Source organism: Amblyomma mixtum, chromosome 7 (assembly GCF_055824585.1).
Source record: "Amblyomma mixtum isolate Tamu chromosome 7, ASM5582458v1, whole genome shotgun sequence".
In the NCBI taxonomy this organism is placed as follows: domain Eukaryota; kingdom Metazoa; phylum Arthropoda; class Arachnida; order Ixodida; family Ixodidae; genus Amblyomma; species Amblyomma mixtum.
This window is the reverse complement of record NC_143018.1, coordinates 83,524,337-83,538,712: the sequence shown is the minus strand read 5'-3', so window position 1 is coordinate 83,538,712 and position 14,376 is coordinate 83,524,337. Positions and strand designations below refer to the sequence as shown.

Here is a 14,376-nt window from a genome sequence, read left to right as displayed (position 1 = left end):
GCTTGCTGATTGCGAGTGCTCAGGAACAAATTCATCGCAGGTCTGTTTTGCACCATGTCCAGGTATTGATAATAATGGATGGAGCATGCACAGCCCCTCATACCTGCAGTCTCTTTATGTGTTTGGCTCTCGTGATGGTGCCAGAATACTAGAGTTTTCCGCACACCCACAGCCCGTGAACTTTTACTGCCAACTCTAAATGCTAGTTCAGTGTATAGTACGAAGTTCTCATGAGTCTATAACACTGTTGAAGACTGTTAATTTTGGAAGTACCATTTGCAAGTCCTTGAAAGTTCTGGAATAATATTGAGTGCTACAAAGAAAGCCTCTGAATTACTGGCGTAGTAAATGCAAATACAATGAAACCTCATTGAAACGCTTTCAAAAAATGTGAGGAAAAGAATTGTTGCCTGGGACAGCGTGTGATCCAAAACTACCAAAGGTTTTGGCAAACGTGACTAAGAATGAAATACCAAGGCGTTTATTGACACTTTGGCTACCTATAAAGGTGGGTTAACGATTGATTGCACATAATCTGAAGAACTTTTATGGTGTTCATAGAGTTCTATGTTATTTTCATTCTCCTTAGTGCGAAATAAACTTAGCAACATATCTGGGCTGTCAACGGCTATACAGTGCAGTCCACTTATAACGATATCGAAAAATCCGGAAAAAACGATCGTTATAACCGATCATCGCTATATCTGGACTGCCATAAAAATGGCTGCCAAACTTACCTCTGTAGCTCCTGACTCAAGTTTTACACTTGCGCTGAAGAACAGTAATTGCAGAACGTACGATTTGTGAAACAACGCGTTTATTCGTCACGTTTAACAAGTGCCTCAAGCGTTAGGTGCGCTAAAGTAATTTGATATGGGCACTTGCTTGCATGACAGTTGCAGTTTCACTACTGCAGTGTGCATAGCATCCAGCTGCTGCGCGTACACTGGCGGCAACCCTTTCGCGGGCATAAAGTCGATCAGTGATTCTATCTTGCACAGCGCACTTTGCGTAGTCATCGGTGTCGAAGGTGGGCCAGTGTCAGTTTCGTCGTCGCTGTCGCTGCTGCCGCCGCACTCTGCCATGACAACACATTCTCGGTGACCTCCTCGCAGAACGTAGCAGCACTATCTGCACTTAGGAACTCCTCCATGGACGTACCATTCATTTCGTCGACATTTGCGGCGTGCTCCCAGAGCTCAGTAATGTCCGCAGCTTCCACCGTATCAGTTTCCACGTCAGGGGGGGTTTCGTCCTGGCGCACAAAGCCCGCCTTCTTGAAGCAGTTTGATCTTCAAGTCCGCGGCCTGCTCTGACGTGCCAGAAACACGATCGGTTGCTAAAATTAGCCATTCCAGCACGCGTCGCCGATACAATGCTTTGAAATAGGCGATCACACCGGCATCCAACGGCTGCAGGCACTGCGCTTGTTCTGCTCGCGTACAGGCGCACGAGGGGCGCCCCGCTTTTTTTTTTTTTCCCCTCTCTTATCGGCTGCAGGCACTGCGCTTGTTCTCCTCTCTTACAGGCGCGCGAAGGGGCGAAGGGCGCCCCCGCTTCTTTTTTTTTTTCCCCTCTCTCTCTCTCATCGGCTGCAGGCACTGCGTTTGTTCTCCTCTCTTACAGGCGCGCGAAGGGGCGAAGGGCGCCCCCGCTTCTTTTTTTTTTCCCCTCTCTCTCTCTCATCGGCTGCAGGCACTGCGCTTGTTCTCCTCTCTTACAGGCGCGCGAAGGGGCGAAGGGCGCCCCCGCTTCTTTTTTTTTTTCCCCCTCTCTCTCTCTCATCGGCTGCAGGCACTCCGCTTGTTCTCCTCTCTTACAGGCGCGCGAAGGGGCGAAGGGCGCCCCCGCTTCTTTTTTTTTTCCCCTCTCTCTCTCTCATCGGCTGCAGGCACTGCGCTTGTTCTCCTCTCTTACAGGCGCGCGAAGGGGCGAAGGGCGCCCCCGCTTCTTTTTTTTTTTCCCCTCTCTCTCTCTCATCGGCTGCAGGCACTGCGCTTGTTCTCCTCTCTTACAGGCGCGCGAAGGGGCGAAGGGCGCCCCGCTTCTTTTTTTTTCCCCCTCTCTCTCTCTCATCGGCTGCAGGCACTGCGCTTGTTCTCCTCTCTTACAGGCGCGCGAAGGGGCGAAGGGCGCCCCCGCTTCTTTTTTTTCCCCCCTCTCTCTCTCTCATCGGCTGCAGGCACTGCGCTTGTTCTCCTCTCTTACAGGCGCGCGAAGGGGCGAAGGGCGCCCCCGCTTCTTTTTTTTTTTCCCCTCTCTCTCTCTCATCGGCTGCAGGCACTGCGCTTGTTCTCCTCTCTTACAGGCGCGCGAAGGGGCGAAGGGCGCCCCCGCTTCTTTTTTTTTTCCCCCTCTCTCTCTCTCTCATCGGCTGCAGGCACTGCGCTTGTTCTCCTCTCTTACAGGCGCGCGAAGGGGCGAAGGGCGCCCCCGCTTCTTTTTTTTTCTTCCCCTCTCTCTCTCTCATCGGCTGCAGGCACTGTGCTTGTTCTCCTCTCTTACAGGCGCGCGAAGGGGCGAAGGGCGCCCCCGCTTTTTTTTTCCCCCTCTCTCTCTCTCATCGGCTGCAGGCACTGCGCTTGTTCTCCTCTCTTACAGGCGCGCGAAGGGGCGAAGGGCGCCCCGCTTCTTTTTTTCCCCCTCTCTCTCTCTCATCGGCTGCAGGCACTGCGCTTGTTCTCCTCTCTTACAGGCGCGCGAAGGGGCGAAGGGCGCCCCCGCTTCTTTTTTTTTCCCCCTCTCTCTCTCTCATCGGCTGCAGGCACTGCGCTTGTTCTCCTCTCTTACAGGCGCGCGAAGGGGCGAAGGGCGCCCCCACTTCTTTTTTTTTTTCCCCTCTCTCTCTCTCATCGGCTGCAGGCACTGCGCTTGTTCTCCTCTCTTACAGGCGCGCGAAGGGGCGAAGGGCGCCCCGCTTCTTTTTTTTTCCCCTCTCTCTCTCTCATCGGCTGCAGGCACTGCGCTTGTTCTCCTCTCTTACAGGCGCGCGAAGGGGCGAATGGCGCCCCCGCTTCTTTTTTTTTTTCCCCCTCTCTCTCTCTCATCGGCTGCAGGCACTGCGCTTGTTCTCCTCTCTTACAGGCGCGCGAAGGGGCGAAGGGCGCCCCCGCTTCTTTTTTTTTTCCCCCTCTCTCTCTCTCATCGGCTGCAGGCACTGCGCTTGTTCTCCTCTCTTACAGGCGCGCGAAGGGGCGAAGGGCGCCCCCGCTTCTTTTTTTTTTCCCCTCTCTCTCTCTCATCGGCTGCAGGCACTGCGCTTGTTCTCCTCTCTTACAGGCGCGCGAAGGGGCGAAGGGCGCCCCCGCTTCTTTTTTTTTTTCCCCTCTCTCTCTCTCTCATCGGCTGCAGGCACTGCGCTTGTTCTCCTCTCTTACAGGCGCGCGAAGGGGCGAAGGGCGCCCCCGCTTCGTTTTTTTTTTTTTCCCCTCTCTCTTTCCCATCGTCTTCCGTAGCCTAGGCGATGCGGCCGACGCGCGGAGCAACTCGCGCTATCTTGCGGCGCTTATCTTGCGGCGCTATCTTGCGGCCGCGATCTCCTCCGGCGGCGGCGCGCGCCACGATCACGGAGGCCACGGCTCGCTCTCCGTGGCTTTCGCAATCGGCGCGCACGAAAAAAATGGCGGCAGGCACGGCGAACTCGCGTATCCGAAGTTTTCGCCCGATCTCGGCATCGTTCAAGGGAACTTTGCACCGCGAATGTCACGCTCAGCATGGAAAACGATGCCCAGAAGAAAAAATTCTGATCGTTGTATCCGATATTCGGTCACGGACATATCGTTATATATGGTTTTTTTTTCCATAGCCTCAATGCATAAGTTGATACTCTTAAGTCAACTTATCGTTATAACCGATATATCGTTATATGTGGTATCGTTATAAGTGGACTGCACTGTATTAAAAGTAGCCGGGACCTCTTCGGCGTCATTTTTGGATGTTTCACGCCATTGCTTGTAGGCACTGCGAAGAAACTACTTTAGCAGCTGACTGCCACAGCACTTCTGATTTATTGCTTGCCCCTGTACTTTATTTCATACATCTGTTGCAGTGCTGTGAAAGGACTTTGTAAATGCGCCAGGCTTTCCGAGACCAAAAGCTTGAGGTTCTTTGACAAGAATGTGGACACCATGTGTGACTGATTTTGTGAAAGGGAGGCACCCGTCTCTCTGTGTCACCCGCTTGCATGTGTGTCTTTCATTTGTGTTCCTTGTGCTGTGCTCTCATGCTTTCATGGTGTGACAAAACCAACTATGTGTAGTCTGTGGGGCTTCCGTTAGTTTGTAAGGAGGTTCAGGAAAGTTTCTTTCATTTAGCACTTTGTGGAGCTTGTCTGCTCCAGCATCATTGCTATTGCAGCTCTTTGAACTCTTGCTGCCGCTCTCTGCTGACCCGAAAGACACGAGTTCGATCTCGGCCGCGGCGGCCGAATTTTGATGGAAGCGAAATTTGAGAGGCCCGTGTGCTGTGCGACGTCAGTGCACGTTAAAGAACCCCAGGTGGTCAAAATTATTCCGGAGACCTCCACTACGGCGTCCCTGATAGCATGATTCGCTTTGGCATGGGGCACACTGGTCTTGAAAAAAGAATTTTATTAATTTAGCCGTAGTTATGAAATTTTCAGGGCACATGTATTTTTGTGCACTGATTCTAGAAATGTCATTTAATTTCATGTAAAACAATTCCTTGAGCACTTATGCACTTTTTATGCAAGTATTTTGCGGAGAGTTTTGAAGAAAATTTGCTGCAGGAAACTCGCTGAATTGTATGCCATTGGGTTCTCTTGACACCAAGGAATACAATAAGGGTGAAATTGTCTTCCTGCCTATCATAGAACATGAGTTATAGAGTTTTGAAGTTGTCACTTCAGAAATGAGAAAGATAGTGTGTATTCCTGTTTCTGAAGTGGCAGCTTCAGTACCCTATAACTCAAGTTCTATGAGAGCCAGGAAGACAATTTTTCCCTTATTGCATTCCTTGGTATCAAGAGAACCCAATGGCATACATTTCTGCGAGTTTCCTGCAGCGAATTTTCTTCAAAACTCTCTGCAAAATACTTGCATAAAAAGTGCATAAGTGCTCAAGGAATTGTTTTAAATGAAATTAAATGACATATTTAGAATCAGCACACAAAAATACATGTGCCCTGAAAATTTCATCACTATGACTAAATTAATAAAATTTTCTTTTCAAGACCAGTGTCCCCCCTTAAGCCCCCATAAACCATGAACCATCTCTGAGTAGATGGAAGCGAGTAACACAGTTGCTCAGTCTGATGTCTCCATGTTAGCATTGTAAACAAATGCCCAGAGTTACTTGAAAGTGTGTCAAACCGGGCCAGCGAAGATCGCTAACCATTCCAGAAACGGTGGCACTGCATATTTGGAGTTTCAGCAAAATCTACCTTTGCTCTGTGGTTTATGAGAACTTTTGTTGCGGAGTGAGTTGTTCCGAAATGACCGTTGAAGCATGGTTTTGTTGCTGTGGAGTGGGAAAAGTTGCTCCACTTCTGCCAGTGGAACTTGCCCCAGTAGGTTAGGCAAGGGCTACCTAATTGCAAGAGTTTTTTTTTCCCAGATACTCGCACAAGAACAGTGCAGATATTGCACTTAGTTTATATGCTAGCTGATCAACAGTTTGTATTGCTGCAGTATGGCACTATTCTAGTCTGTCTGACGAGAGGAGAATTTCGCTTACCGTATAAACGTGTGTAAGGGCCGCACTTTTTTTTTTCCAGATTCGAGGGCCAATTTCTCGGATGTTCAGATTTTTTTTTTTTTAAGTAAAAACACACCGATCAGGGAATGAGCTGCATTTTTCTGTGTTCAGTCGTCACTCGCGGAGTCTTCCATCTCTGAGCTGGTGCTGTGCTCTGGTGCACGCTCATCCCACAAGAAGTCGCGCAGCATGTCCACTGCCAAAGCATAGCCGTTGTTCCGCATTTCCATCACATAACAGAGTAGCTCCTCTTCCATTTCCGGAAACATGCACAGCTTGCCTCGGAAAGCACGCTCTTTGCAGCTTGTGTTCCTCAGTGCATCCTTTTGGTTGCAGCATCGTCGGACGCACTTCTCGGCCACGTCGAATTTCCTGCCCGCCGCACTCTTGCCATGTTTGAAAGCAATCTCCCAGCCATGAAGCTATTAAGGTGCTTGCTCATCGCGCTAAAATTGTGAAGCTCGGCGGCAGCACATGAGAGGCACAACTACGGTGGACTAACCACAACCACTCAAAAAAGCTGGAGCTGGTGATGCCGATATGAATAGCAGGAGCTCGCGGCAGAGGAAAAAGTTGATGATGATGATGACTCGCTGCCTCGGGCGCCATCCGTTGGCGGCACCTGGAAGCTTCTTTGTGCTTGCATGGCCAGGCTCGAGGAGCGGTGGCGGCGTGCGCGTGCGTGCGCTCTTCTCCAGATTGGCTAGGCGTGTTGCGTGGCTTCTGCAGTCAAGCGCACAGTTGCTCGCAGCCAGAGCTGATCGCGGAGGCCACGGCGTGTGCATTTCAAAGGCTAATCCTGCGTGGGTTGAGTTTGGGTGCGGCTTTTACATGGAAAATTTATTTTTTAAATATTTTCTTTGGGAAAACAGGGTGCGGCCCATACACGGGTGCGGCCCTCGCATACGTTTATGGTATAAGCTGTTAAGGCCGATTCACACAATGGTCCGTTCGCCCGCGGCCCGCGCACTACGTGTTCATGCGTCAGCACATTCAGAGGCGCGCTGTCGGCCGCCATCCATCCATCCATCCAGCGCGCCTCTCAATGTGCTGACGCATGAACACGTAGTGCGCGGGCCGCGGGCGAACGGACCATTGTGTGAATCGGCCTTTACCGGGTGTCAGCAAATTCCATGTGGCTTGCCAATGTCCTATGCGTCATCACACACACACAAAAAAAAGGAATGGTTTGCTAGAATTTCAAGCCTTGGCTAGAAAAGTGCACGGCTTCATTGAAATTTAATGTGTCTATGGACTGTGTAAAGGGGTCAGCTGGAATTTTCTTTTTTTCTGTTTCTTTTTTCCAGAAAACTATGCGTTCTGGACATGTACGCTGACCGTCAAGTGGCCGTCCAACCTTTCATTCGATGGCAGCGCTCGGAACAAGAAAGAGGCGGAAGCGCTGGCGGCCTCCCATCTTCTCGAGTACCTTGTCGCGAAGGGCCACATTGACCGCAACCTAAGCCCCAAGACGTGCTCGGACCGGGAGCTGAGGAAGCGGCTGAACCAGCGGATGGCGCCCGTGCCAGTTGCCCTGCTGGAGAGCTCCGTGCCCACCATGCACGATCTGGTCACACAGTTTGAGGTGAGGGGCTGACAGTCAGTGCCTGACTCCCTCTCTGCCGTCTCCTGCGTTGGACGTAAAAGTTCGGGTTATGCCTGAAGCCCCTTAGTGCAAGTTCAGAAGAAGTGGCTGAAATGCATGCATGAGGATGCAACGAGTCAGGTTCGTTGCGTTTTCGTGCTCGTTTCAGCCGTGTGTTCTGAAGTTGTGCCAGGACTTTCGGTGTAAAATGTGACACCAGCTAGCCTCATTGCAACTTTTCTCATTGATGCCTGCTGGCTGCTGGAGTTCTGAGAAGGAAGAAAACCATTTCTTGAAAACTTGATGGGAAGTCTGTAATTGATAGGCAGGATGTGTACTGTGAAATGTCACTTAAATAACCCTCAAAGCGCTTTTTCAACTAGCACTGTCAAGCCTGCAGTGCCTGCAAACACTGCGCCCCACTGAGGTGCGAAGCCGAGCCAGTTGGTTCATACGTGGTGAAGCGCCTTACGACCAGTTTTGAGTGGGCGGAGCGAAAATATAAGGGGGGCTTATTGCCACGAGGTTCGTAGCTCCGGCAAACCTGGTTGTTGGTGAGTGAAGAGTTAATATCTAGAAAGTATAAAAACAGAGCAAAGAAATGGGACAGAAAGCCGAAGAGCTGACAAACAGGGGTGCTCCCTCCCCCTACTCCCTCCTCCCAACAATGCCACAACTAAGTCCTCCAGTTTCCCCACCCCCCACCTAACAAGGTAATTCCTGATGGGGAACTGTCTTGGCTGAGATAGCGGCCGGCTCTTTTTGCGACACGCCCTGGCAGACAGCTTTGTTGTTTTGTTGCTGCTGGCAGTTTGAAACGATTGGAACTTAATTACCGCTTAGTGAATTGCTTCTGCCATTGTGTGTAAGTAGTTCTGCATGCCGCTTTCGCATGCCCCCCCCCCCCCCCTTTGGCTTTGGTGCTGCTGTATGCCACGAGCGGTTTCAGCAGTATTAGAGGCAAACAGTAGCATAGCTGGTTCATTGCCATTCACTTTACCTGACTTTACCCTCCCCAGCAGCTCTTCTGTCCATATTGGAATGATCTTCCTGTCCGTCGCCTGGAGCATGCTCGTCCACGTTCAAGGTGCAAGTTGGTAGCCTCTCGGAGCATTTTATCAGGACCAAGAAAGTGGCAGATGCTGCAGACACTATTGACGAAATTGCACCTATGGAGACACTGTTTGAAATCATATTTTTCGTGAGATGTGATGATGTAATGCCCTCCTGTTCATTTCCAATTTTATCATTGGAAAGGGAAGGAAATTTTCCTTTCTGTCGCTAAAGGGATATGGATATACTTTCAACACTTGGAGGCATCATCTTCCGAATCTATTTTACGAGCATAAAAGAAATCTCATTTCCGCTCCACCGATTGCCGCTGCCTTACGACCCCATCAGCTCTAATTGGCCTGAAACTAAATTCGTTCATTCATTCATTCATTCATTCATTCATTCATTCATTCAAACACCTGAATTGCCCAGCCGGGCATTACATATGGGGGAAAAAATATCTACACAAAATTTTGATGTGTAATCAAGTCACAGCCATGAACACCGTGTACAAAGGCATATCGAACACTAAAGAGTAATAAAAAAATGCAATGAAAAATAAAAAAGAAATTAAGGTTTGTTCATTCAGGGAGCGTTTCAACAAGTACAGAACAAAATGTTGAAGATTGCGACTCGAGGTAATGTTTCAGGCCGGTTACAAAGTCTTCGTGATTTCCCTGATAGTCACAGTGGTGCTCGGAAGTTGATTCCATTGACGGATGGCAAGGAGGAAAAGTGAGTGAAAAAAGATTAGTTCGGTAGAGGAAGCCCACTTTCACTTTTATTAGTAAATTCACACGTAAATTTAATTAAAATGTGGTAAAATCTTATGATCCTAAGCTTTTAGTTGTCGCGATTGGCATTATTGTCATCTTTGGCTACAGCTCGATCATGTCTACAAAGCCCGGAAGCTGATCCACAGTTAGCGTTGTCCTGTTCCACTCCTGGCCACCCTATCCTTATCTCCTGGATAAGGTGGATAGGGACTGCTGCATGGCGGCATTTTCTTCTACTTTGGATGTTCCATGTTATATATCCTAACTCATACCCCAGCTATCCAAGACAAAGAGGAGAAAATTGGTGACACTGAAGCATTGCATGCTGGTGTCACAAAAGTACTTAATGCTGTGCTATCTCCATAACTGTGCGGTGTGTCAATAAGGGTGCAGTGTTATCAGTTGGAAAGTTAATTTATATTTATTGAAAACAGTGCATTGTCCAGTAGTGGTGTTGTACTGTGTGTGCACATTGATGACAAATCATTGCACTATTGGTTTGCTTGAAAATACTGAAATTCTGGACTGCTCGCGGTGGCTGAATTTCGATGGAGGCAAAATTCCAGAGGCCCGTGTACTGTGCGATGTCAGTGCACGTTAAAGAACCCCAGGTGGTCGAAATTTCCGGAGCCCTTCACTACGGCGTCTCTCATAGCCTGAGTCGCTTTGGGGCGTTAAACCCCAATAAATCAAATCAAATCAAATTCTGGACTGCTGCATGGTAGATATTTACCACGGTCTAGCAACTCTATAAACATGCAACCAGAATTGGATTTTGCATTGGTAAGAAAATGGTTATGACGAAGTCGGTCGTGTATTCTTTAGCAATTTTGTCACACTATGTGGTCTTTTGCGCTCGTCATTCATATGTAACTGTTCTTTTCTTTCCAAATTATTATTAATTTATTGGTGAAAGATAAGTTTTTCTTTCTTCTTTTCCCCAGACGGTCGTGTCAAATGCGGCGCACCTTCCCGACGATGTGAGAGAAGAAGACTGCAGCGTAGAGGCCGAAGCCACTGGTGCAAGCTCGCAGCGTGCTGTGTATGACATCATGACTGGGCGACTGCTCACGGTTTCCAGCGAGTTTCAGCCCCAAAGGGACAGGGAGCTTCTGGCCAGGCTTGAGGGGGCCTCCCATTGCTCGTCCGCGATGCAGCAGGCCAAACAGGCTCTGCCCATATTCCCACAGAGGTGAGAGATCTGGAGCTTGGTGGCTGTTATAAATTATGCCCGTATTTGTGCAGCTTCAAGGGTCATTGAGGACAAATTGAAGTAGGCCCATATCAGTGGAATGCTATGTTCTGTAATGATAAAGGGGCTACTTTGGCTGAAAACAGAGCTTTTGTAAGAAAAGCCAAAATACGGGAATCGTCGGGACACTTCTGTTTGACAGACTAACTGTGGTGGTGTTGGTGCTTTTTTGTTGTTTGTGGATCTCTGCGGCTACACCGCCTCACGGGTGGCTTCGTGTCGGTGATCGCAGAGTCATTTTCAACAACGTCACGAGTTTGCAAGGGTGCCAAGATAGAAAAAGTTCATTTTTAACTCAAATTTTCTTATAACCGTGGCTTTTTTTCCTCATAACATTTATCAACATGACCGCAAAGACTTGAACAGTCAATTTTTGTACTGAGAACAAAAATGAGATGAATCCCTATCCTAGCAAACTTTACAATCTAGAAGCCCGTGTACTGTGCGATGTCAGTGCACGTTAAAGAACCCCAGGTGGTCGAAATTTCCGGAGCCCTTCACTACGGCTTCTCTCGTAGCCTTAGTCGCTTTGGGACGTTAAACCCCATAAACTAAACTAAGCTAAACTAAACTCATCTCTTCCCCTAACCTTCGGTCATTGCTGGCTGTGATCCCATCATTCCCATGCCGATCAACTGCCGTATTGGTGGGTCCTGGGCGTGAAATATGGAAGTATTCGGTAAGTGAATAGGTTCACTTTGCTTCATGGCGACTGGTTTGAATGTCTGATGTAGAGGTACTAATCGCGCTCATGGCTCTGCCGCTTGTCTCTTGGTGTCCGCCCCCTCTACCTTTTCATCCCTTCTGCTGCTGCTGGCCCTTATTTCCATCCTACTTCCCCTTTATCCCTCGAACTGGCGGTGATCGCTTGTGTGGCATAAGAGGTCACCCTCGTTCTACTTCGTATCACATTTGCTTTGAAGCCTGTGGTGGTGTCTAGGCACTTCGTGATACCAACTTTACGGTGATCTGTCTTGCACTCTCTCCCTCTTCTGTGCCACGGTTGGTGTGGTGTAGGTGTCAGGTCATGCACGCATTACCGGAAATTGGGGAGGTTCCTTATCTTGCCTGTGAGATTAGGAGCTGGGCATAGGGGATCCCATGGCATGCGAGGCGCGTTACTACAAGACCGTCAGACTACACTACCAGCAACTCAGGCACTCTTTAATCCCCCCCACCGCTCCCTTCCCTAACCACCATACTAGTAAGCACCTTCCAGGCCGTCCAACTGAACATCCTCAGCACTGCCACATGTCCATGCCTGCACCATTACCACTTTGATCTTTCTTGTCCCAGCTTCCCTGCTGCATGTGTAGTTGTGGAGCACATCCTTCTCTCCTGTCCCGCAGTTCCACAGTCCCCTCATAACCCTAATCCCCTCCTCTCCACTGGTGGGCATATTTGGCATTTGCTGATAGCAACGGCTGCGGAGGATTACCCACAAGTCTTGATGTAGCCTTAAACAAGCTCTTTTCTCTCTCTCTCTCTGTGTCTGTGTGATGACAGCTGACCCGTCTTTCTAGTTTGCATTATCTTGGCCGAAATGCTCTTACACTTGCGTCAGTAGTTAGCTCTAGTGCAAAAACGAATGTTACAGAACTTGTGCTATACATACTTAATGTTTTTGTCTCTCTCATATTGAAACATTTGAAAGCACAAGTGGGTGTCTGTAGTTGGTAGAAGCTGGTACGCGAAAGCGTACAAACATACAACGAAAGCGAAGCCGCCACACGACTAGCTGAAGGGCACTCCACGCGTTGGTTGGCTCCTTCTACTTTCAGAGGTGAGCTAGAAGCAAAAAAAAGGTGGGAGCTGGGACGTTTGATTTGATTTCTAAGAATGCCCGGAGTGTATAGATCGAGTTCCATAGGTAAAAACATGAGCTCAGAATCCTCATCAGTGCACTTTTAAGAACTGTGCTCTAAAATGTACGTTGTTGAAGTGGGCCAACTCGTGCGTTTTTGCACTCGGACTCTGTACCCTGCGCCTACAGGCACCACCATTTTCTCAGTGAACGACAGAAACCGAGGTCGCCAAGCTTGGTTCTCGATAACCGTGGTTAGCAGCTTAATTGTGGTTTGGTCTGCCATGTGAACAGCAGTAGCCACAGTTAGCAAAAACCGCGGTGCAGTTAAGCGTCGCAAAGAAGCTTGTAGCTGCGTTGAGAAGCGCAGCCAAACTGGCCGTGAACACCATGTTCATGACCACTGCACATTCTCATTTGCCATTGCTTTCAACGTGCACGAAACGTACTGGAGACACTGTGTTGGATATGGCGCTTGGGCGTCGCCTCTGTGGCACCGCTTATGCCCCATCAACGGTGCTTTGGCGAGAGCCTTGCCCAGAAAATGGCACACGGCACTGACTGGAGTCGCTGATGATGATGATTTCTGCTAGGTTGCCAGATTGAATTTTCTAAAGGGTCTATGGCAAGTGCAGTTTGAGCTGAGATAACGCAACAGGAAAGAGGTCAGCTGTTATGACTTAGTCATCGCCTCTGCATTTGGGGATAGTATAACCATTCCCCATATGCAGAGGCTCTTGAAGCTTATGCTCATTTAACATGATCTGCGACGGTGGTGCGTATGCCCTTTTTTGGAGCAAGAAAATTCAGTGCGCCCATTAAAGGGACCATGAAAAGAATTAAAAGACACTTGTAAATGTTAGAAGTTATGCTCAGAAGCACTGACACCAAGTATGAGTCTTCGGAACTGAGCCGGCAATTTATTATGGCTTTTTAAAAATTGCGTTTTTTAAAATTCGCGGGCCGATTGGTGTCTTCGTGGGGAGCGATTTTGAAACCAAAACCGGGAAAACAGACGTCACTACTCCCATGACGTCGGTAGGCCACCACACGCTGTCATTCGCTCGAGCCGCGGCAGCTACGACGTCACGGGCACACTTCCGGTAGTGGTGAAAATCGTCTGCTTGAGGCGCCACGCGACCCCCTCGGGCAAGCGCGGGCCAGGGCATTGCCTTCACGCATATGTTTCCAATTTACCTCTGCCGCCTCTTTCTGCCGGGAGTTCGGGAGCAAAGAAAGCGCCGAGACCGGAGAGACGCTGCCGACGCACGCTGCGCCTCAGGAGTGCGACAACCGGAAGCCGTGAACCGAACGTCAGCGAATGACGTATTCATGGGCGGAGTCCAGTCCCGGAGCTGTTTTCTTTATTTTTTCTTGGTGCTCCGCGCGTATGAGTTGAGGGGGGAGAGGAGGAACGTGATTTTTAATCGTCTATAACTTCGTTGTTATTCATGCTAGCTCGAAAATTCTTTCGCTGGGGTGACGAGTGATGGATTGCCTATCTTTACGTAATCTCAATTAATTTGTTTCATAGTCCCTTTAAGACGTGTCACTTAAGCGGACAGCTGCAGAATACAGATCCTGATGACGGTAGCACCACATATCGTTTTGCTGTTGTATGAAACTGAGTACTAACATGGCCACAGGTGCAAGCATTGCTGGTACTGTTGTATTCTTTGTGCTGTTATCAGTGGTCGGGAATAAATTGTGGGCATAGCTTTAAAGGTGCACTGAAGAGGAATCTGAACTCGTCTTTTTGCCACGGGAACTCGATCTGCACATTCTGGGCATTCTTAGAAACTTCGATTTATTGCCCTGTGTGGCCGATTTCCCTAATTAAATCGAATTAATGCCCGGCTCCCGCCTTTTTTTTTTTAATTCTCCCTCGTACGGTGGGCGGAGTCGACCAATGCGGGGAGTGCCTTTCACCCAGTCCTGTGGCGGCTTGCCGCTCTGCCATCGGCGGAGTAATACGTAGTAGTCCGTAGAAGCAAATAGTTTGTGCGTATTGTTATTTCTGCGGGCTTATTTTGCGGTTATATTATCTGCAAATGAAACTATTTATTCGCGGAAACCTAAAAAAACAAAACGAAGCGAAAGCAAAGCCTCCACGGAGCTGGCTGAAAGGCACTCCCCGCGTTGGTCGACTCCGCCCACCGTACGAGGGAGAATTTTAAAAAAAAGGTGGGAG

At 49.1% G+C, this 14,376-nt stretch overlaps 1 protein-coding gene across 1 annotated transcript in view; it reads left to right on the top strand.

The window, feature by feature from the left end:
- The window catches only part of LOC149336645 (ATP-dependent RNA helicase DHX30-like), a 61,874-nt gene that overhangs the window by 11,354 nt on the left and 36,144 nt on the right, over positions 1-14,376 (top strand). Inside the window, exons 6-7 of the mRNA XM_089553036.1 lie at positions 7,023-7,300; positions 10,074-10,321. Coding sequence (XP_089409162.1) covers positions 7,023-7,300; positions 10,074-10,321 — 526 coding nt within the window. The remainder of the gene's footprint in view (positions 1-7,022; positions 7,301-10,073; positions 10,322-14,376) is intronic.